At 43.7% G+C, this 21,546-nt stretch overlaps 1 protein-coding gene across 1 annotated transcript in view; it reads left to right on the plus strand.

Annotated features, from left to right (window-relative positions):
- The first annotated feature begins 1,009 nt into the window (after positions 1 to 1,009).
- eya4 (EYA transcriptional coactivator and phosphatase 4) overlaps positions 1,010 to 21,546 on the plus strand; it is a 41,381-nt gene continuing 20,844 nt past the window's right edge. The window contains exons 1-2 of the mRNA XM_076756447.1: positions 1,010 to 1,071; positions 4,821 to 4,887. Coding sequence (XP_076612562.1) covers positions 4,855 to 4,887 — 33 coding nt within the window. The 5' untranslated portion in view covers positions 1,010 to 1,071; positions 4,821 to 4,854. The remainder of the gene's footprint in view (positions 1,072 to 4,820; positions 4,888 to 21,546) is intronic.

The following is a 21,546-nucleotide window of genomic DNA, read 5'->3' on the forward strand; positions in this document are numbered from 1 at the left end:
GTCTTCTGTCTGTCGTTGGATTATGTGCCAGTTCAGTGTGGTTCAGTTTTATCTTGAACTTCAACCTTATTTTTGTTTTATTCTAGATTTCTCATGTTATATTTATATTTTTTTATTTATATTTTCTTATGTTATATTTAATAACAGATGTACATTTGTGCATATTAATGAAACCCAGAAAGAGCAGAGGCTAATGAGGATTTTATAAGCAGTAAACAACAAAGAATTTGGCTGTTTTAGACGAAACAAAAAAGCAAAATCAGTGCACATACAGAACAGTTTCATTTAACAATTAACATTAGGTTATTCTTGGCATGTCAGAGGCTTTGAAATAACAAACACAACAAGGGGAATAAGGCTGACATGCATTTGAAGAGTTATATAAAATAGAAAATGTGGTTAAAAAGGCTGAATGGACAAAAACCTGCTTGATTGAAACGCTTTTCTCATTCTCAATATTTCAGATAGATAGATAGATAGATAGATAGATAGATAGATAGATAGATAGATGCAGGCTGGTCAGTGGGTGCATGCTGTTTTTGCTCTGTTGGGATAAATAAAACTGTGAGCTCGTCATTTGGGCCAAACTATTAATAAGAATGTCATTCTGGTATCCCCCTCCCTCCCCTCTGAACCCCATTAGTCCTTTGGACACTTGCCCAATAGTGTGCGCATGGCAGCTGGGCGCATGCGCAGCGGCACGCTTTTCAATAATGAAGTTGAGTCTATTTGCCTGTGAACAGCCTGGAGCTCCAAGTTGGACGCGGACTGAAAATAATGGTGTTTCCCGCAGCAGTGAGCGGTGGGGTCACCAAAAGTGAGAGCCGGGACCTGGCTTTGGGTTTGTGAATGACTTTGATCGGGCGTGAGCGGCTCCTCGAGCTTGTTTTTTTGGACTCTAGCTGGTTATGGCCAGCAGTGGCTGAAGTGTTTTGATCCGGTCAGTGACAGCCTGCAAACAGCAGGGAGAGCTGTGCGGCGACCACACTGCATTTGATTATGAGCGCCTGCAAGAAGTGAAGGAAATCTGGGAGCTGATTTCTTGCTGGGACGAATCTGATTCTAACGCAGGTATGTCGGCTTTATTTCTCTCTTCACACACAGTTTGAGATGTGCGCGTTGACTCAGGTCAGTCCTGGGATGAAACTTTTCTATCAGTGACTGACTTTGATTCAGTCTGATTCACTTAATGTGTTCTTAAATGATAAAAGAAGCATCCTCTTCAAATCACATCTTATTTAACATGATGTGTCCCAGAACAGCCAATTATATGCGCTTTAATTTTCAGAAATTATTTTTTTAATTTTTTTTTTAATTTTATTTTTTTTATTTGTGTGTGTGTGTGTGTGTGTGTGTGTGTGTGTGTGTGTGTGAATTGTTTTAAGGCAGTTGCATACACTGTGATGCGTTTGTTAGAGGAGGTGATCGTAATATTTGCGTTGGTGTCCAAACTTCATCTCAAACCTCAGCACGTGTCCTCCTCTAAAATTTCTTTTATCCGCTTGCTGATTTCCAGGTGAAGACCTCACCTTTCACGCACCGACACAAACACAATTTACAAGCAGCTGAACGTGAATTTAATCAGCCCCGCTCCTGTAAATCCGATGTCAGGATGTCTGATTTTCTTTTGAACTAATGATAGAAGCAGAATGATCTTATTTTCTGAAGATCTTTGACTGCAGGTGAATTTTCACCTTTTGATCCAGATTTCATCACGCATGGAGGAATTTAGTCTGCCAGCATGTCCCCCCGTGTGTCCACGGCTTTCCCCCTATCTCTCCTCTCATCCCACGTGGAGTTTGTGTTTATATTTGATATGTAGGAAATGGGAATCTTATACCACGGCCGGGCTCGCGGGTCTTGAATGGCCCCTGGCTATTGGCCGGCCCCTAACAACATGACAGGTTACGCGCCGACTCAAAATCTGATAGGCCACAGTGCGCCGTAATCCATACAGATTAGATTTCACATGAAGGACTCACACTTAACCAGCGCGCATTAATGCGCAGGGGATGGAGGGAAGAGAGTCAGTCTGTGGAGATTTGGGGAGATGATGAAGTCCAGCAGACATGGAGGCTGAAAATACATCATTGGTCTTGCCCCCCTTTTTTTCTTCTAATTTTTGTCAATTAGGTAGCAGCTCTTCCATTTCCAATAAAGGCCGTATTACGCAATTCATCTGAAATAGTCGGTTCAGCATAAAGATGCTGGGATTGTCCGCTCTCTCTCTCATAGAATAAATGAAATCAAATTATTAATTAAAAGGGTTTTTTTTTTTTGTACAGTGTCTGTTTATGATTGGCTGCTTTTTGTGTCAGTAACATCTGTTCTTTTATGTCGTATTCATGTAATATTTTTAAGAATAGATTTTGGATAGAGCCTTTAGATTTGTGTGTGGGGGGGAGTCTTTTTATTTTTATCTCTATTGCTCAATTATCTGAAACGCCGTATTTGAATATGAATATGAGACTGAAAAAAGGCAGCACTTGTAGCATTTAATGAAAATTAAATTTATCATAGTGCAATAATAATGCAGAAAGAGCCTCACACCTTTGACGCTGCAATTCTTGAAATGATCTTCGCCTTTTTGCTGAAAATATGAAGCTGCAGTTTTGATAAAAATTCAACCCATGTGACAGTTATACCTGTGAATAAAAACGGCGTGTGTTCATTGTGGGAGCGTTTAAATCAGAATTACAGATGTGAGAGAGATAAAAGAAAATTCTGGATTTTCTTTTTTTTGTGTGTGTCTAAAAAAAAAAATAATAATTATCGATCTGTGCGTCAGAAGGATTGCTCAGTCAATTTGAGTCTTAGTGAATATTTGACTTTTCACTCCAAGCTCTCCAGCCAGCGGCAGCCTGCGGTTTGTTCGACATTCTGCTCTCCTCGGCTTTTATGGCGTGAAATTACCGCAGTGTAGCTGTGTGCTCCACTTTCTAATCCTCCGCCGTCTCATATGTGTTTCTTATGTCGCTGTCAATAGCCATAGAGTGGAATATAATTCTCTCTTCTGGGACGCTGAAGGAAATGGCAGGCATTATTGATTCCCTGTGCAGTGTCAGGTAACTACTGCTGGTGCAGGGCCGTGAGGCATTCATGTGTGGTGGAATATAACAGACTGGAAGGGCTGGTCAGCAGCAATTAATAAAGTCTAAGAATATTTCAGTGCATTAATTTAAACACTGAAGCATGCAAAAGCTATTTAAAGTGTGATACACAGTGTTGGATATATTATAAATGTGGCACTTTAATGCCCTAAAAGTTAGACAAAACCCTTCAGCAATGATACTTTTTTGTGAGTTTACTGTCCATTATCTGTGCTAAAGCAGAGCAAATCATGAAGGGGAGAGTGAAATGCAAACAGATAGAAGGCTTATTCTGTCCTCCACAAAGGTGAGAGAGAGAGAGGGAGGGAGAGAAAAAGAGAGGGGGGGTGGAGGGGTGGAGGGAGGCTTTGGGCACAAATCAATTCACCTGAGAGACGCATTATTGTCTTCGGTTTCAGGCGAGGAGGAGCTGAACGCTATGAAAAATTAAAAGGATGCCAGTTAGTTTAAAGGATCGAGGCAGACAAGTCCACAGTGCATGAGCACGCACGCACATATGGACACACACACACACACTCACACACACTGCACAAACTGCAAAGTCTTGCATTGCTCTAACGTCAGGTTCATCCATGGTTTGGGGCACATTTTTAGATAAAGTTCCCTCACATCTCACCACACGCACACCACTCAGGTGTTCACCCTGTTATAAACCCTTCTTCAGCGAGCTGAACGCGCTGTTTGACATGAAGCTTTGGTGACACTGTGCAGAAAGGACAGCACTTGCAGCTCCCTCTTGATACTGGCTCAGGGTGTGGATGCAGAAAAATAGTCTTTTAGTGGAAATTAAATAGCAAATGCATTAAGAATGTTAAAAAAAATATACAGATTTTTCTCACTGGGAGAATTAGCTGGAAATGGTTCAGTGGCACTCCTCACCACACATGCTGGGAACCACAGATCTAATGACAGGGAAGGACTTTTGTGTTTGCATGTGCGTGCGTGCCTTTGCCGCCCACTCTTTTGTTCAAACTTCTTCTGACGGCCTTTGCACAGCGTAGCACTGAGCAGCCATTTTGTGCCACTCTGTCGGGATGCTGGCATTGTTTCTCTCTCTTTTGGCCTTTCATTGCAGCATCACCTTCCGCGTGACAGTGGCCCAAAAAAAAAAAGGGACAAGGACAGAATGTAATTTCTGTTTTTCTGATCGCAGCATTTAATCTCACTTGAGTTATGGACTATCACCTCGGCCTCGCTCCACACACTCCTGCGCCAACCTGTCTCCTGTCTAGTATTAATAGGGTCACTCACTGTCTTCGTGTGCTAGCCAGCCACTGTGTCTGTGGTCCAGAGCCAGCCAAGCAGCCGTATCATTTACACTTCTCCATTTTCATTGTTGATATTTACTTCTGCAATTATCTCTCCGCTTCACCCTCGACTGAAGATGATATGCTGAAGTTAACGCTGCCGCTTCCCTCCTTCAGTCTCCTGTTGCTCACACATAAACACACTGACAGAAGGTCTAACGGACAGATGCACGTAGATATGAGAAAAAAAAAAAAAAAAGAGATGAACACATGATGGTGGATGGTTTCATCCACAGTGTGAACTGATTAAATTTGGCAATCAAACCCCCCAAAGATCCAGCAACATGCAGGAAAATGTTAGCTCAGGTGATGATTTACCATTAAACTTGTGCAGAGGTAGATAAAAAAAAAAGGTGACTCTTTCATTAACCCACATTTTATTTTCTGTTTTTTGCCCCTCAAGTGTGTGTGTGACGGATCACACAACCCAAGAAGCCATGGAGGCCTCACAGGACCTCAGCGAACAGATGGTGAGTTAAACGCTACTGTATGCATGAGAGTGTGTGTGTGTGTGTGTGTGTGGGTGAGTTTACCTTGTATCGACCACACAAGCCTGAGGTATGGGTGCGCTGGAGATGTGTGTGTGTGTGTGTGTGTGTGTGTGTGTGTGTGTGTGTGTGTGTGTGTGTGTCCTAACCCACAGCAGATGTGGTTCAGTGAGCGTACAGTAACCATATGGCAGCAGTCAGAGTGAATGAGACTTCATTAGAAACAATGCTGGACAGACATTAATTTAGGAACTGTGTGTGTGTGTGTGTGTGTGTAGGTTTGTATGTAATACAGCAGTAAACTTAATTTAGAAAGAAGGTTAATTTTTTTATTTCTACAATGTTTTTGGATCACAATCACTGACACACACACACACACACACACACACACACACACACACACACACACACACACCAAGCCTGAGGGTTTGTTAGTGTCTCAGCACAGCCGGCCGTCTCTGCGTCACATCAGCGCAGCGTCCCAGTTCTGCTTGTTTAAAGATCAGGCTGTATTGTTGGGAAAATGATTTTGGCGGCGAGCGAGATCCACTCGCATTTCAAAGTCGTTAGTCAGCCACCAGAACAGGTGTAATTTCATCTCCTCCTCCTCCTCCTCCTCCTCCTCCTCCTCCTCCATCAAGCTTGGTTCTCTCTCCCTCACTCTCCCTCTGACCTGCCAGCCTCCACAGTAATAATAGCGCAAAGTGGGACAGAGCGCATGAACTATGTTGTTTTTCCCCCACTTTTTGTGTTGCTCTGTCAGACTCGCCCGCGGTTTAGATTACGGGCTGACCCCGGCGGAGTACTGTCACTCACACATACAGCACATGCACACAACAAAAACACGCAGGGAAAGAGGAAGGACGCAACACAGAAAGAAAGAATGAAAGACAGAAAGAGGAGCATCCATCTTGTCTTGCTGCCATCCAAATATCAAATATTGATGTCCATATTCCACAATTACTTCACCTGCTTTAAATAGGGCAGTGATATCATTTATAATGTGAATTTGAGCTGCGGCTCAGAGGCATTGATTAATTGTTCAGGTTGGAAATGAGACCTCAGAGCAAGGGCAGAGATTTTTATCGTATCACATCGAGAAAATAGGCTTGTATAGCTGAGATTTGACTTCTGGAGATGTTTGGTCTTTACCTTTTTTTTTGATAGAAAGAAGCTGAATTGTTTTGTTGTTGTGCATTTATTTTTGTATCAGCAGTGTGCTGAAATCTGGGGTAAATAGTTTATGATGTACATTCAGCTTATTAAGGACACCTAGCTAAAATGAAAGCAGTCTAAAAACAACAGCCCAGCAATAAATACTAACATCACGAGGTTATAATGTTCAGTTCTTGTTAAAAATGTCTTAGAGATTCACTTTTATGGTCATTTTGGAAGTTGCAGTTGTTGGATTGCACTACATTATACTGAGACGTGTTTCTGGTATTTAGTCAGCCTGCTTTGATAGCAATGAGGAGGACATACTCTAACTGTTTGTAAATGGCTGCAGCGAAAGGGGATGAGGTATACAAGAAAATATCATCAATAAAGTGGAAATGCTGGCCGAGCAGAAACGGTCTCTTTCCTGTCTTGTAGGGTTGCAAACATATCGATTATCTTCATTATCAATTCATCTGTTGATGACTTCCTTGATGTTCCCAAAGTCCATGCTAACCTATTCAAATGTCTTGTTTTGTCGCACCAAACATCTAAAACTAAAGGAGATTTAACTGAAATGATAGAAAATGAAGAAAGCCATGAAACAGTCACACCTGAGGATGGGAAAGCAGTGAAGATTTGCCATTTCTTCTTAAAAACCAGCAATTCATTTTGTGCCAATCCACTAATTGATTAATCAATTTATGATTGTAGCTCAGTCATGCAGCCAATAACCAAATGCAGTTTGATATTCATGTCAGTGTCAGTCCTGCACACAGTGGACATGTCCTCCTGCTCTGTTTCGTCAGACGGCCTTTTAGCTCATTTGCAGCTTTGTGCTGATTGTCTCTCTCAGATTATGAGCAACCACGGCAGCTTTCACAGATTCAACCGAGCTTGAATTGAAAGTGGACGTTTGCATTTGTCGCCTTTATTATATAATTGTAATTCATTTTGTCTGAATGTTTTCCTCTTGTTTGATATTTATACTGAAAGTAGCTAATTCTCTCCCCGCTCTGCCTTATTGAAATAGGCGTGTCTCGGGTGACTAAGAAAACAGCACAGACCTCACACACAAAGTTTCGGGGAGTTGTCTGTCGATACCTGATACCCCCACCCCTCCCCTCTACCCTTTAAAGTCCCCCCCCTCCCCACCGTCCCTCCCTTTTCCCACCACATCCATCGCGCGTCATCTGGGTTATGGTCAGGCGTCCTCTCTGGCCGCCCGCCTGCCGAAGGCCAGCCTGCCGTCTGGGGTCCTCAGGGAGGGCTGGAAGGAGCCTGAGGCAGGGCCAACAGTGGTTAGCCCGTAATGCTACTTTTAGCCTGTTTAAGTGTCTCACTCCACCTGTTGTCACATACTTGTTTAGCTTTGGAGAAAAAGGTGATAACTGTTTTTTTTTTTTTCTGGTTGTTGTTTTTGAGTGATGCTCTGTGAAATGATGATAGACAGCAGTGATCGGATCAAATGTGTTATTATGAGTTTAATTAAATCCTAAGTATGGATTTGCAGAAGCATTAAGCAGATATTTAGCAAAGATGAGAGTCCACACACCAACGCACACAGTCCCTCAATGGCTCTTGATCTGACAGAGGCCTGATTGAAGTCTCCGGTCTGCTGGCTAGTGGAGGAGGCAGTCAGAGACCAGGGAGGGGGGGGGGGGGGGGCATGCGGGATTTAAATGTATGGCCATCAGAAGAAAAAGTGAGAGAGATGAGGGAGGAGGAAAAAGGGATGAAAAAAGAGGGGAAAAAAGGTTCTTTTAGCCGTTGCCTTTTCCTCTGGTGCACTGGGAGAGGCCCCGAGTATGGCAGCTGTCCCAGTCTGTGTGTGTGTATGTGTGTGTGTGAGACAGAAAGAGGGAGCGAGAGAGACCAACTTAGAGGAGGAAAGGGGTCAGGTTGCACCCCTCTTTCACCCCTACAACCCCATACAGACACATTCACACAAACTTACATGCAGCAGCAGTAGCTAAATACGAGCGCGGCCCAACCCTGATTGCCAAGATTGCATTGGCGTCATACACAGTCATTTCCAAATCTGCCCGGCGACAAGGCATGTGGACAGATCACAGGAGTGTGGAGTGTAACAGCTACCCCCTGGCATCCTCTTAGTAGGCTGGCATCCTAGTTGTGGCACCGAGGTGCACTTCAATTTCAGCTTAGTGTACAGTGATTCTTGTAAGATTTATGTTTAGTTGACAGCTGAGTGTTGCAGAGAGAGTCTGTCGTTTGGTCTTCTGGTTACCTCGGCCTGAGCTGTTCAGCGGGAGGAAAATATGCAGGACACCTACAGTGTAGTAAAGGTATTGTTGATTGAATTTTGGTTGATAACTACGGCAAAGGAGGAAGTCAAAGAGAATTTTAAAAAGGCAGCAAAATGTAGAGTGTGCAAAAAAAAAAAAAACTCTGGTAGTTATGGTACAAGAGTGATGGCCAATCCATGTGGAGCGTGCTTTTAGAAGCATTTTCGAGCTCCGTCTCATGGAAGAGACGCACTTCCATTTTATCAAATTTGTCAATCCACACTGACTCTGAGACACACACATTTTTTCCTCCTCTGTCACACATATACTTCACTGTATGTCTGCTCTCAGCTTATTTATCTTTATGATCAATGCACAGTGAGGGACACTGGGAGCTTCGCTAAAATCAATACGTAAAAGCGACACGGCTCTGTCCCGTGCGGCCTACGTTGAACTGTTTCCGTCCTGTAGTTTCTGCTGTCAGTCAGCCTGGTGAGGACAGTTTGAGCTGCTGCTGACAGGACGGCGCTTTCTGAGGACAGAGACGGCCGGACCGAGGTCCGAGTCGCTGTGGTTTGAATGGATGGAACGCTTTGAATAGTGCTTACGTGTCGCTTACATCTGGCTTTTAATGTGGATTCCCAGTTATATGAGACCATCAGTGCCACTGTCTTATCTGTCTTTTAAAAATAAAGCTTCAGCCAGCAGTGGGTTGGCTCAGCCCGTCTCTCTCCAAATGGAGAAAAATCAGCCAGTCGCCTCTACAGCTTATTGATCAAGTCACTACCTGCAGCCAGGAAAGTCTGCAGTTTTACATTTTTACACTTTTTGTGCAGATTAAGCTGATGAGATATAACATGTTAATTAGTGTGGGCAGATTTATTATCTTTGGACAGAGCCAAGCTTCTTGTCTTTAAGCTAAGCTAAGCTAAGAGGCTGCTTGTATTATTTATCAAGCAGTCATGAGAATGTATTGATCCTCTCATCTAACTCTCCTTAAGATGTTTTCCCCAACATGTCCTTTCTATTTCTTCAGTGTTTTGAATATTTACAGTGTCAAGATCTCTGCTGACTTTCGCAAACTGGGTTAAATCAGCTCAAATGAACTGCGTAGATAAACGATCCTACTTTCACGTGAAAAATGGAAACTCCTGCAGCCTCTTTGTTTTGACATTACCTTTATTTAAGACGCTTGAAACAACCAAAACGTCCGTCTGTTCAGTTCTTGCCTCGGTTCAGATAATTTATAACTCATATATGAGAGAGTTGAGAGTCTGGCCGGCCAGGGAAAGCCGGCTAGGTGTGAGGTGAGCAGGTCACAGACGGCCTGTGAGCCAATCACAGTCCGACAGAGTCAAACCCCCCAAACAGACTGGAGAATCCATCTAGAAACCCAGAGCAACCGGCGTGGGCTTTCTCGAGGAACGCACCAGACAGGAAACCACATGATATGTGTGCTTGAGTGTCTGCTGTGCGTGTCTGTGTGAGAGAGTGTGTGTGTATGTGTGTGTGTAGGTGTTTCTTTCTCTGTTATACACATATACTCTCTGCGGTGTGGGACGGCTGAGGTCATCTGAGTGGAGACGGTCTCATATTGTGACCATGCTTGTTTAATGGAAGTCAATCAGGGCACAATATTTCATGCCAAGACTCCTCACTTTATTGATTATTCAAAGTCTTTAGAGGGGAAATCACATTATTGCCAGATGTTACGTTTCTCTCCACTGAGCTGATTTTTAAAGAGACTATCGCAGCGACAGCGAGTTCAAACTCTGAAAACTACATGACATGCACAGAAGTCCTCGGCGAAGTACAACAAGATTTTATTCTTTGTTTCCAGCAACTTCCATAAATAGAGCCTGATAGCACAGCCCACTGTTTGTTCGGCCTGGTTTTCTGGCCAAACGCTCATCTGCCATTGGTTACACAAAAAAAGGAGCATATTTCCTCATTTTGCTGGGAAGGAAATGAAATTGCAACAATTGTGCTTTGGTTACGGAGGAACCTGCCGGCCCTGCCTGCCGCGAGAACTTCCTCTGCTGCTCTGCTGGGAGATTGTATTTCTCTCTCTGCAGCGTCGAGTCAGAGAGGTAACGGAGGGGTCGCCGAGGCCAGATGAGCTGTGACCCGGGTCTCTGTCCTGACCTAATGCTCCACACTACGCCTGCAACGATCCCTTTTTCTCCTCAAGATGCCTGTTTTTGTCTGAGCGTCGGTTTAAAAAACAAAGACATTTCATTTTCACTGACATAAAACATAGAAAAGCAGCACATCCTCACCAAAATGTTTGGCATTTGTGCAATAAAAAAAAAAAAAAAAGAACTGATTATCAAAATTATTCATGACTAATTAACTGATTTTAATCAGTCAAACAAACAAAGCTGTGAGCTTTCCACTATCACTGAGATCATTTCAAATCTGCATTTTCATTTAAAATTTGTCCAACTGGATCGTGTTTGAGCAGGATCTATTGAGCGCTGATGCCCGGAGAGACACATTTTACCTTCCCTGTCCTTGATTCTTTCTGTCTGTCTTCCTGTCTGTCCCACCTTGTCTTTCTCCGTAGGCCTGCCCGCCTCCGCGTCTCTCCCTCTGTCTCTCCGGCTAGAGTGATGATTCAGGGCCTATTGTGAAGTCAGCAATCCGATACAGAGCCAGCCCGAGAGCCGGGGGGGAGGAAGGTGGACGACAGAGGGAGGGAGGGATGGAGAGAGGAGAGGGGGATGAGAAACAGAAAGGATTATGGGTGTTCTCATAGCCAGGTCCATGCTGTCTGGAGCCTGGGGCGCCTTGGCACCCTTACCTGTCCCCTGCTTTACCTGTTGCTCTCATTCTCCAATCTGCGTCTCTTTGTCTTCATTTATCTTTAGCCTTCTCACACCCCCGAGCTCTCTGCTGTCTCTCTTTTGGACTCCCCGCCCGTCCCTCTTTTCTTTTTCACACTTACGCACATCCTCTTCTCCCTCAACGCGCCTTCCGTCTTCGCCGACATATGGTATTGTGAGTGATTTTATTAGGAAGATGATATGAAGTGTTTCAAGGGCTGGTATGATGGAACAGCTTGCGACTTTTGAGACATTTAACTCCTGTTCGCTCTCCTCGGCGCGGAGGGCAGCAGTAACTTCTAATAATCAGCTGCATATTGAATCTGAGAGCAGATGGCCCGTGTGTGTGTGTGTGTGTGTGTGTGTGTGTGTGTGTGTTAGAGCATACCTATCACTCTGCTGAATGCCTCTCCGTTAGCCTTTTTTTTTTAAGGATATCTACCTTATGTTGTGCCTCTCACACACACATACGCGCACACACATACACACACCCTGTGATGTCATGAGCAGCATTATTTAACAGGCAGCTGGGAGGCCATTCATCATTTAATTAAAAGCGTCTGAAAGGGATCTGAGGCCTAATGAGATTAGCTTTAATTATTGATGCTGCTGCTGCTGCTGCCACAGACACGCACTTACACACACAGGATCACAAACACACACACACACACACACACTCCGGTTATGACCACCACGGACACTCAGACTCTCTTTGAATTAGACTCTCTGTCTTAGCACACAAACACTTGCATCTGCACTTTTTTGCTTTCCAGTTCTTTGCTCTCTTTTTCCCGACACAGACACACACACACACACACTCACTCGTCATTGATTTAGCTTCACGGTTGCATGTGGAGGTGCTTGGGGGGGGGGGGGAGTTAGTAGGTCGGGAGGGGGACGGTTTGCGGTGTGGGGACTGAGCGGGGGGTGCGGTAGCTGCGGTTGGTTTGGGGATGAGGAAGGGTAGGTGGGTGGGGGTGCAGGAGGGTGGTGTTGTATTTCTTCAGGTCTCACACAGCAGCAGTGAGAAGTTCTTACTGTTCTAGTCCACTCACTTTATTCTCATTTCATCAGAACATATAAATATCAGTGGATGTATTTCAAGTATTTGTTAAACCTTTAACTTCCTTTCATCCTCTTTTATTTCACCTTAAGAAGCTTTAAGTTTGTTAAAAATCATCTTATTCTGCACTTTCTCATGCCATCATATACATATTCTTATTCCAGTTCTTCATTTTTAAAGACTGCTCCAGTTAATCATTCTGTCAAATGGAAACTTCTTCTTCTTCTTCTTCTATTCTCCTCCTCCTATGTTTCTAAATCAAGCCAAGGTATAGTTCAGAGTGAGGACAGCTCTGTAATATTATATCCTATATACTGCATGGAGTCGTGTTGAGTCACTCAGATCAATTATTTAGAGCTGCTGATTTTCTGTTCATTGATTAATAATTGTATCTATATCAATGATTTTATCTGTTAATGTTATAGATACACTATAGAAATGTTAATGATCAATCAGCTCATTATTTCCGCGCTACTCTCTGCAGCTACGTGTCCCAGTGTCTCAATATTGTGCCTTAAGACATTTCATTTTAAATTGTGTGTTCCTGCCATTGAGTGGAGTGATGGCCAGAGTGTGTGTGTGTGTGTGTGTGTGTGTGTGTGTGTGTGTGTGTGTGTGTGTGTGTGTGTGTGTGTGTGTGTGTGTGTGTGTGTCTGGTCAGCCATGGACTGGTTTAGGTTTCTTCCAGTTGTTTTTTTAATCACTCTCATCAGATTAGCTGAGCAGGGGCAGTCGAGGCCAAACGCTTCACAATTAACAGCGCAGAACCGGCCTGAGCGCACACACACACACACACACACACACACACACACACACACACACACACATCCATCAGTGACTTTTCATTTGTCTCCATTGAGCAAAGCTGCATTAAATCATGTCTGTGATCCCCTCACTCTCTGAGACAATGAGGAGCCAATTTAAATAGCAGATACGAAGACCACCAGGTCGGCGAGGAGGATGGAGAGCAGCCCCAGACGCTGTTCTCCTCCCCAAACATATGTATTCACTAAGTTGATTAAATAAAATAATCTTTGGCATTCTAAAATTAGTAAAGTGCACTGACTACCCTAAGACACATAGAGATAAAAACACAAGACATTATTTTTACAGATGATTTCATTTAGAGGTCTTCAAGGATCCAAAAAGATCTGGAAATGTACAACCCGGATTCAGAACCCAAACCCGGCTAGACACAGTTCAGATCAGCACCGATTTCACAGCTGATTGTTGTCAAAACAAATCTTTGTTACTTAATGTAATGCTAGACGCCTTTCCCCCTGTGCCTGGCCAAGACGCATCATCCATCTTCCATACCAAGAAAGTTGGCGTAAGACATCCAGGTTTTCTGTTTTTAATCTCAGATGACAAACACGACTTGTTTAGAATCAGCTTTGCAGTTGTTGTTGCATCTAGCGTAAAACAAATAACTTCAACTGTTTTCCCTTTTGAACCATAATAATAATGATGATAGCTTATTCGCTGAAAAAGGTGAAAAACCACTTAATATAATATTAAGTTAATATAATAGAATAAAACTAATTTAACCTGGTCTGATTGAAGACATTTTGAATCATTTTGAATGTATAAGAATTCACAGATGCACTTTAAAATGTTGTTTCCAAAGGTGCAATTTATGCTACGAAATCGTGTTATTTCTGTGTCATCTGTGTAATCAGTGTGTGTTCCTTACACACCCAGTAAGCCTTTTTAAATTCGCTGTTACTCCTCTCTGTGACGTCTCTGTGCTGGATAGCTTGAAGCGACCACACTGCGTGTTGTTCTCTCATTTCCCAAGCTATTTGTCTTGGGGGTTCAACGTAGAGGCCAGTGTGTAGTTTTAGCTCTGTTTTTGTCTTTTTTTTCTGTCCCTGGGTGATTTGAAGACAGGTTCAAAGACATGCGATACTTTGCAGAAACTGTGTGATTACACTTCCATTTCTGGGTCCTTCACGCTGTTCGCTACATTAGGCTGCTCTTGGCAAATTCATGTGAGCCGAGGCAGGTAAAGAGAGGTACACCGAGCCGGAGAGAGAGATGTTTTTGGAGAGTACCTTTTCACCCAAACACCTCCTCCTCCTCCTCCTCCTCCTCCTCCACCCTGCTCCACAGACTCACCCTGTTCTTCCCTTTCACTCCCTCTCTTCTTTTTTTTTTTTTCCTTTATAGCTTCCTACTACACCTGAAAAAGGGGCATTTTTAGAGGTATAAAGAAAGGGATAGTTTTACACCTCCCCAGGCTGGGGGAACTGGGGGTTGTAGGAGGAGTGGTGGAGGGAGGGGGGGAGGGAGGGAGGGAGGAGGCTCAGCACAATGTATTTTACATGAAAGGACGGGGATAGAGTTACCACACCGATAACCACTCATACAAATGGGGAGAGCAGAGAGCTTTGAGCAGGAGACAGGTAAATGTGTGAGACTGTGTGTGTGTGTGTGTGTGTGTGTGTGTGTGTGTGTGTGTGTGTGTGTGCGCGTGTGTGAAAGAGAGAGAGAATGTGGAGGATAGGTAGAGATGGAGGTTGTGTTTGTGTGGTGAGTAACATCCTTCATGAGTGTGTTTTGTGGTCGACACACATGAGCCAATGTCAGAGACAGGGATGGTTGAATGATCACGTTGCACAGGTGTGTGTGTGTGTGTGTGTGTGTGTGTGTGTGTGTGTGTGTGTGTGTATGCATGTTTGTGCATGTGTGAAAGACTTCTCTAGGAATCCTGTTAGCTAGGCCTAGGTTTGTTTATTTTTTTCAATAATATTTAAGGATTTTTTTTAGCATTTTGGGAAATAGGCTTATCTGCGATCAACACCATACTCATGTCTGTAAAACAGATATGAAGCGACACCTAGCGGGGGTTAGCTTAGCTTAGCACAAAGACTGAAAACAGGGGGAAATGGCTAGCCTGGCTCTTGTTAAATCACAACTACTTATACTTAAACAAACAATATAGAATGCATTAGTGAGGTTTAGAGGCTCTGGTAGGTGAATTGTATTAGTTTTGATGAGAGCTAGGCCAATTTTTTCCTTTTGTTTCCAGTCTTTATGCTAAATTAAGCTGCCATAGATGAACCAAGCTAAACTTTAGCTTCCTATATATTACAGACATGCTGATCTACTCATCTAACTTAGTAAGAAAGCAGTTTAATGTATTTCCCAAAATGTCAAACTACTCCTTTAAACTCAGATTTAATTAATTATACTGATTAAAAATACAACATGATTAAAATGCACTCAATAAATATGACTGTTTAAATGCAAGTCTGCAGGGACAAAATGCAAAAAATATCTCAGGAGCTTATGAAAAAAGTCTCACTACAAAATAAAAGAAAAGAAGAAGAAGACAGGGGAGACGAAGAGGAGCAGAGTCTGTCTCTGTTACTGTCTGCTGAGAGGAAGATAAACTGCTGTTGTTCCACTTGAAGAACAAAGTCACTCTCGAGGGCCTCTTAAAAGGGAGCAAGGCACCTTCGCCAGACACTTTTAAAACACTCCTAAAGTCAACAAAAACCAAAGCCGAGTCCTGTCATTTAGCTGTCTAATATACTACCCGCTTCCTTTGCTCAGTTCATGTGCCCATGCCATGCTCATGGGGGCTTTTTTGGTCCTTTTTTTTTCGTATTTCATCAGGCGTGTATTGGGACACCTCCCCTGCTCCCTTCTCTGCTTGCTGTGAAAATATTTCATCGGGGATGTTTTTGGACGACCCCCTCCTGATGGGGTCCTGCCTGGCTAATAATAAAGTGCTTGAGTTGTCAAGCGCTTCGGCAACACCCTAATCTGTTCTGACAGCTAGTCCTCCACATACACTCTCAGACGTCCAGCACTCGCACACCAGTGCATGTCGGCATGCACAGAGAACACACTTTCAACAGACGTTTGCACTGATGTATGCACACGGGTCCACCGACAGTCTATCAATCAAGGTGTTTATTGGGGTCTGGGGGATAAATGCTGTGGGACGGGGCCGCATGCTGTCACCATGGTGACCGTGCTAAAGGCGGCTGGTGCACAGTTGGAGACAGTGGCCCCGTTCCAAATTGGTCTCTTGGCCCGTACACATTCGGCACTCTTCTCAGCTGTTTTCTGTTGCCTTGTAGATGTACAGTAAAATTCAAACCGGTCTGCGTGTTGTTAAAGGGTCAGTTCACCCAAATTAAAAAATCAGATTTAATTATAGTGAGGTCTAGCCGTGCAGATACATCTGGTTTTATTTGCAAAAGTCGATCGTGACCATGAAGTATGCCCCTGCAGCTTTGAACAATGCATTATTAAATGACTCCATATTCATACAATTAAAATGAATTAACACAGTAGGATTTTCTAAGATGCAGTGCTAATGGGAAGAGGAAATACATATTGCTTTAAATTTTTGCTGATTCATATTTTCCCTAAGTGATTTTCAGTCGGACTGACAATTGGGCCAAATTCAAATCAGTACAAATCAATGACAGTGCCACAGCCATTTAACAGCACAGTGACCATCAAGCTGAATACCAGAGTGGTGCTTCAAAACAGCACGATGAACTGAGATCAGCAGAATGTGTTGACTTCGCTGATGTCTGGAGCAACAAATGGCAGTCTGTGCAAGACGCTGATTCTGTCAACAATTTTCACTTTGACGTGTGTTTAAGATCAGCGTGAGGTCAGATGTGAGTAGAGTCAGATGTCAGATACCAACCATATATGCGGGGCTTCTTTTTGGAATGACAAGAAGCCGAACTGAGGAAGATGTTAAAATGTAAGTGTGAATATCTGAGTGATCTGAACTTGAGCTTTCAGATCATCTCCAGGAGCAGCCACAGTCTGGCCTTGACTCACTCACACTTTTCTTCGGTAGAAAGTAGTTCCAATGAAAACTGTTCCCGGTGTCGGATTGTCAAATCTGTGAGCACCACAATTAAAAACACTGCCATGTTTGATGAGATGGATCAGACATTGGTGTGTGTATGAGTGTGTGTGATCATCTCCCTCTCTGTGTCTGACTCGTGTGTGTTTGGGTGTGTGCCTCCCCTGGTAACACCTTGGCGACCACAGCGAAAGAGTGCCATCTTCAGACCGAGGCAGCCGGGAGTCCACCTAGTTGATACCAGCCCCTCCGCCTCAGCTACACTTCACATATGACACACACGTGCAGCCAGTGTGGTTCCAATTAACACAGACTGAGTGTGTGTGCTCAGGTGGACATGTGTGGGTGAGATGGGGGAGGGTGTGTGTGTGTGTGTGTGTGGAAGGAGGGGGGTCAATTGCATGGTGTGAAGTTTATGGTCTGGTATGTACTTTCTACTGCACAGCAAGACACTGATGTTACATCCACAGCATGTTTCCATTCGCCGCCTTAGCTTCATGGAAGTAATCATGATGGAGCAGGGGTACCCAGATTTTTTTTTTTTTGGATGGCCAAAACTGAAACTTAATGGTGGACCATGCGCCAAAAGCAGCACCTATTTTTTGTGTATTGTTAAGATGCAAAATGGTATGAGGATCCCAAGATCCCCTAAGGATTAAGGGGGATCTATTGTTTTCTTTAGTGTATAATCACCTGAATTTTTGTGATTTTGTTTGCTTAGGATGAGGTCTTTATATCTACAGAGGGAGCAGGTCCTCTTCCGAGGAGTCTGCCATGTTGCGCTGCCATGTTTCTACAGGAGCCCAAAACAGAAAAAACCAAACACTGGCTGCAGAGAGGGCCAGTAAATCCTGCACATTGGCCAAAATGTCACTCTGCCCACTGCGCTCAGCCTATGAAAAATAATTAACAATAAGGGATCGTTCATATTTAAAGAGCCTTTTTTACCTCACAGAAAAAAAACAGCCTAAAGAGTTATTTATATATATTTTTTCCCACTATAAACATCTGGAGGGCCAAATCGAACCTCATAGTGAGCCAACTTTGGTCCACGGGCCCCACGTTGGGCAGCCCTGCGCTTGAGCAACCATCAGCAGGATCCACTCCAGCAAAGAGTCACACGCACGGATGTTTTTCATTTGAGGGCCTCAGAGTTTTCAGGAATTCTTAATTATATTCTCGTACACGGGCTGGTTGCAGCGCGGAATTCAGTTTATTTGTGTCTATATTTAAAAATGGATCTACGCACAAAACGGGTACATCTGTTCCACTTCAAAAAGTTCTTTCTGGCTTTAGATGCAAGCTTGAGTGAGTCTGTTGTGAGTGACAGCCGGGAGAGAGAGAGAGGGAGAGAGAGAGAGAAGAGGGGGAGGAGGAGAAGAGTAAAAGAGGAGGAGGAGGCAGAGGAGGAGGGAAACAGGACGAGTGAAATGTTCCCCATTACTAGAGTGGAGGAAGACGGGAGCTGTGCAGGGATTGACCTCAGAGACAGAGAGAATAGTGCAGTTTACATGCAGTTTGCGTCTCATCTCCAGCCGCTTCATGTTTGCTCGGGGTGAAGGTGACAGACACCAAGAGAAAGAGGAAAAGAGCGCATTTTCTCCTGTAGAGCAAAGACAAGAAAAACGTGACACCTGGAGTCCCGAGTGAGAGGCAGGTAGATCGAGACGAGCCCAAGTGCGATCGTGTTGGAGGAGTGTGTGTGTGCTTCTGTTTGTGTGCGAGCCCAGCGAGGCTGTGTGTGAGGGGAAGCCAGTGGATCGTACAGCTGTGTAATGCTCTGTGGAAATACGGGACTGCTAACTGACCTGATTACACCCTGAGGTAAGAACGCATCTCTAACTCTGAGTGTCTGTTTGTTTCATGCTCAAACTCATGCAATTTTTTTTTTTCACTCAGTTGTAGCCTTTTCTGTAATATCAGTAATTTTTTACAAATTATTATTTGATACATGCTTCTTTATGTCCAGGAAAGATAAAAAATTGCTATTTAATATTTGATTTAACATTAATTAATGGCTGAATTGGTGCAGTATTCAAAAGAAGGGGAGTAGATTATTGCGACAGCACTGTAATTGTTCCAGGGTTCCATTGATATTACTGAAGGTTCATTTAATTTACACCATGAATATGCTAAATATATTTTCAGACACTTTATGTAAAATGAATTGTATGGATTTTTCCTTAATGATTTTATTATATATAAGTGGACAGGGGTGATTTTTTTCTGAATTGTCATTATAAAATATTCCTTATTTATTTTGTTACATCTGATAAAACCTCCCTCATAAAAATGAACAATTCATAGTGGTACACACCATTTGCGATGACGACAGTTCTTTAAAAGGGAAAATGCTGTATTTATAGCGATGGGATTAATTGAAATAATGTTTCTGAAATGTGGTTATGAATCAAAATGTTCCTTAAGCACAAGCATAAAAAAAGCAGATTTCCTTAAAGCCTTCATATACCATTTGTGTATGTATGTGTGTGCGCATATCTGTGTGTGTGTGTGCGTGTGCAACTCTGCATATCGGATGTCCCGTTGCAGATGGGTTGGGTTATTACCAGAAACACATAGCGCTATTCTTCTTCGTCTCTACCCCCTTTTTCCTCTTCCTGCGCGGCGCTTTCACAGTTTGCCAGAAACAATAACACAAACCTTGCTGATGCCCCCTTCATGTCGCATTTTACATTCTTGAGCTTAGATTCTGCTTCTCATTACTGCCTTTTAGGGTCAGATCAGGCCTCGCGTTATCGTTGCATCCATTAGATGATGAATGTCATTAATAAGTGACAACACAAACAGAGCACTGCGTTATTCCCTTAAATAAATCATTGTTATTAGTGCTCATTACCTGGGGTACCTGTATTTATCCCTCAGGGAGTCCCTGAGCCGGGCAGGTTGTGTTCCAGACCGGTCTCCTGGCCAACCAGGTCAAAGGTCACCTATTTAAGTGGCTCAGATGACACAAATGGGTCCTTCAGGCAACGAGGCCACCTAAGAGTACACTTAGAGGCCCCCCTTCTTTTGTTATTGGAGATGAAATTGGGTGTGTTTTACTGTAAGATATGGAAAGGGGAAGAGTGACGCTGAATATCTGAACACAAGAAGAAAAGCAGCTTCATTATTGTCTGGCAGGTTTCCGTCAATAGGCTAGTTTTAATGTGTTTTTTTTCTTGTTTGGCTCTTTAACATTTTGTGTACTTGATACAATGATGTGTCTGCTAATGAAATTAGTGAAAAAAAAAAGTTTTAGGCCTGAGCAGAAAAAAAAACATGTTAAAAGACAAAATAAAGGTATGGAATTGTATTAAATTGTAGAAAAGCATTGCAGACAAAGATAACAGTGGTGAGATGTGGAGAGATGTGAGCGACTCAGGGAAAGTGTGCGCTGGATAAAGCACAATGATAAAAGCTTTTCGGGATCAAAGCCTGCGTGCGCTTGTGTTTTCACAGATCATGTTGAGACAGAAACAGACAGGGTTGTATATATGTGTGTGTGTGTGTGTGTGTGTGTGTGTGTGCATGTGCGCCCACATTCGTATGTAGCCCTGCGTGCGCGTTACATGTGGATTGCAGTCTCTCACGGCCACGCTGTTGATGTCGTGACTGACAGCCTTGTTAAATTTCAGTAAAGCATGAAACGGGACATGAAAGTGGCTTGTGTGTGAGTGTGTGTGCCTGCCTGCCTGCCTGCATGCATGCATGCGTGCATGTGTGTGTGTGTGTGTGAGTAAAGTGATCCATACGAGGGTACAGGCTAACCTTTGAACCCTGTCTTAAACAGCTAAGTGCCGCTTCTTATTCGCTCTCAGCAGGATCCTCTAATCAGAACCATAACGCCACACAGAAATACACACACACACACACGCACGCACACACACACACACACACGTCCTCGTTCCCCAATAAGTTCAGTGTCTGCTTGGCCAGGCACTTGCTCCGTATACTTACCTGTGATTGCGATAATGTGCAAATGACTTGAATATATGCTGCCTGGGTGAATTTGACCGTGTGTATGCGTTTGTGTGTGTGTGTTTCCATGTGCGGCCGTGTGTGTTTGGCACCTCGCGCGTGCCCTACACCTCGACAGTGTGTTGACACAGTGATTATAGGGCAGCTGGTACACATTGGCCCTCGCTCCGCCCTGCATTTACTGTTCTAATTAGTTCCTGTTCCAAATAAGAGAGAGGAATTTTAATAGAGAACCGCTGGTCTGCCGTCCAGCTCGGCATACCCTCACACACGGCAACACGCACAAAACCAGCCTGTGTGTGTGTGAGCGTACGCTGCGGTGGAAAGGCACCGAGGCTCAAGTGTGTTTTCTTAATTCTCTTTTTTTTCGTCAGTGATGGGGGAAAGCGCACCAGTGATTGACGTGAGCACATGTCCCCCAAAGTCGTGGCTCCATTTTGTGTCCACGGTGACCCGCTTCAAAGGTGAAGAGTGAGCCCTGTGACCTAACATGACCCCGCCTTGACCTTTCAACTGTTTGAGGGTTGAGGAAGG

This window comes from Chaetodon auriga, chromosome 18, assembly GCF_051107435.1.
Source record: "Chaetodon auriga isolate fChaAug3 chromosome 18, fChaAug3.hap1, whole genome shotgun sequence".
Taxonomy (NCBI): domain Eukaryota; kingdom Metazoa; phylum Chordata; class Actinopteri; order Chaetodontiformes; family Chaetodontidae; genus Chaetodon; species Chaetodon auriga.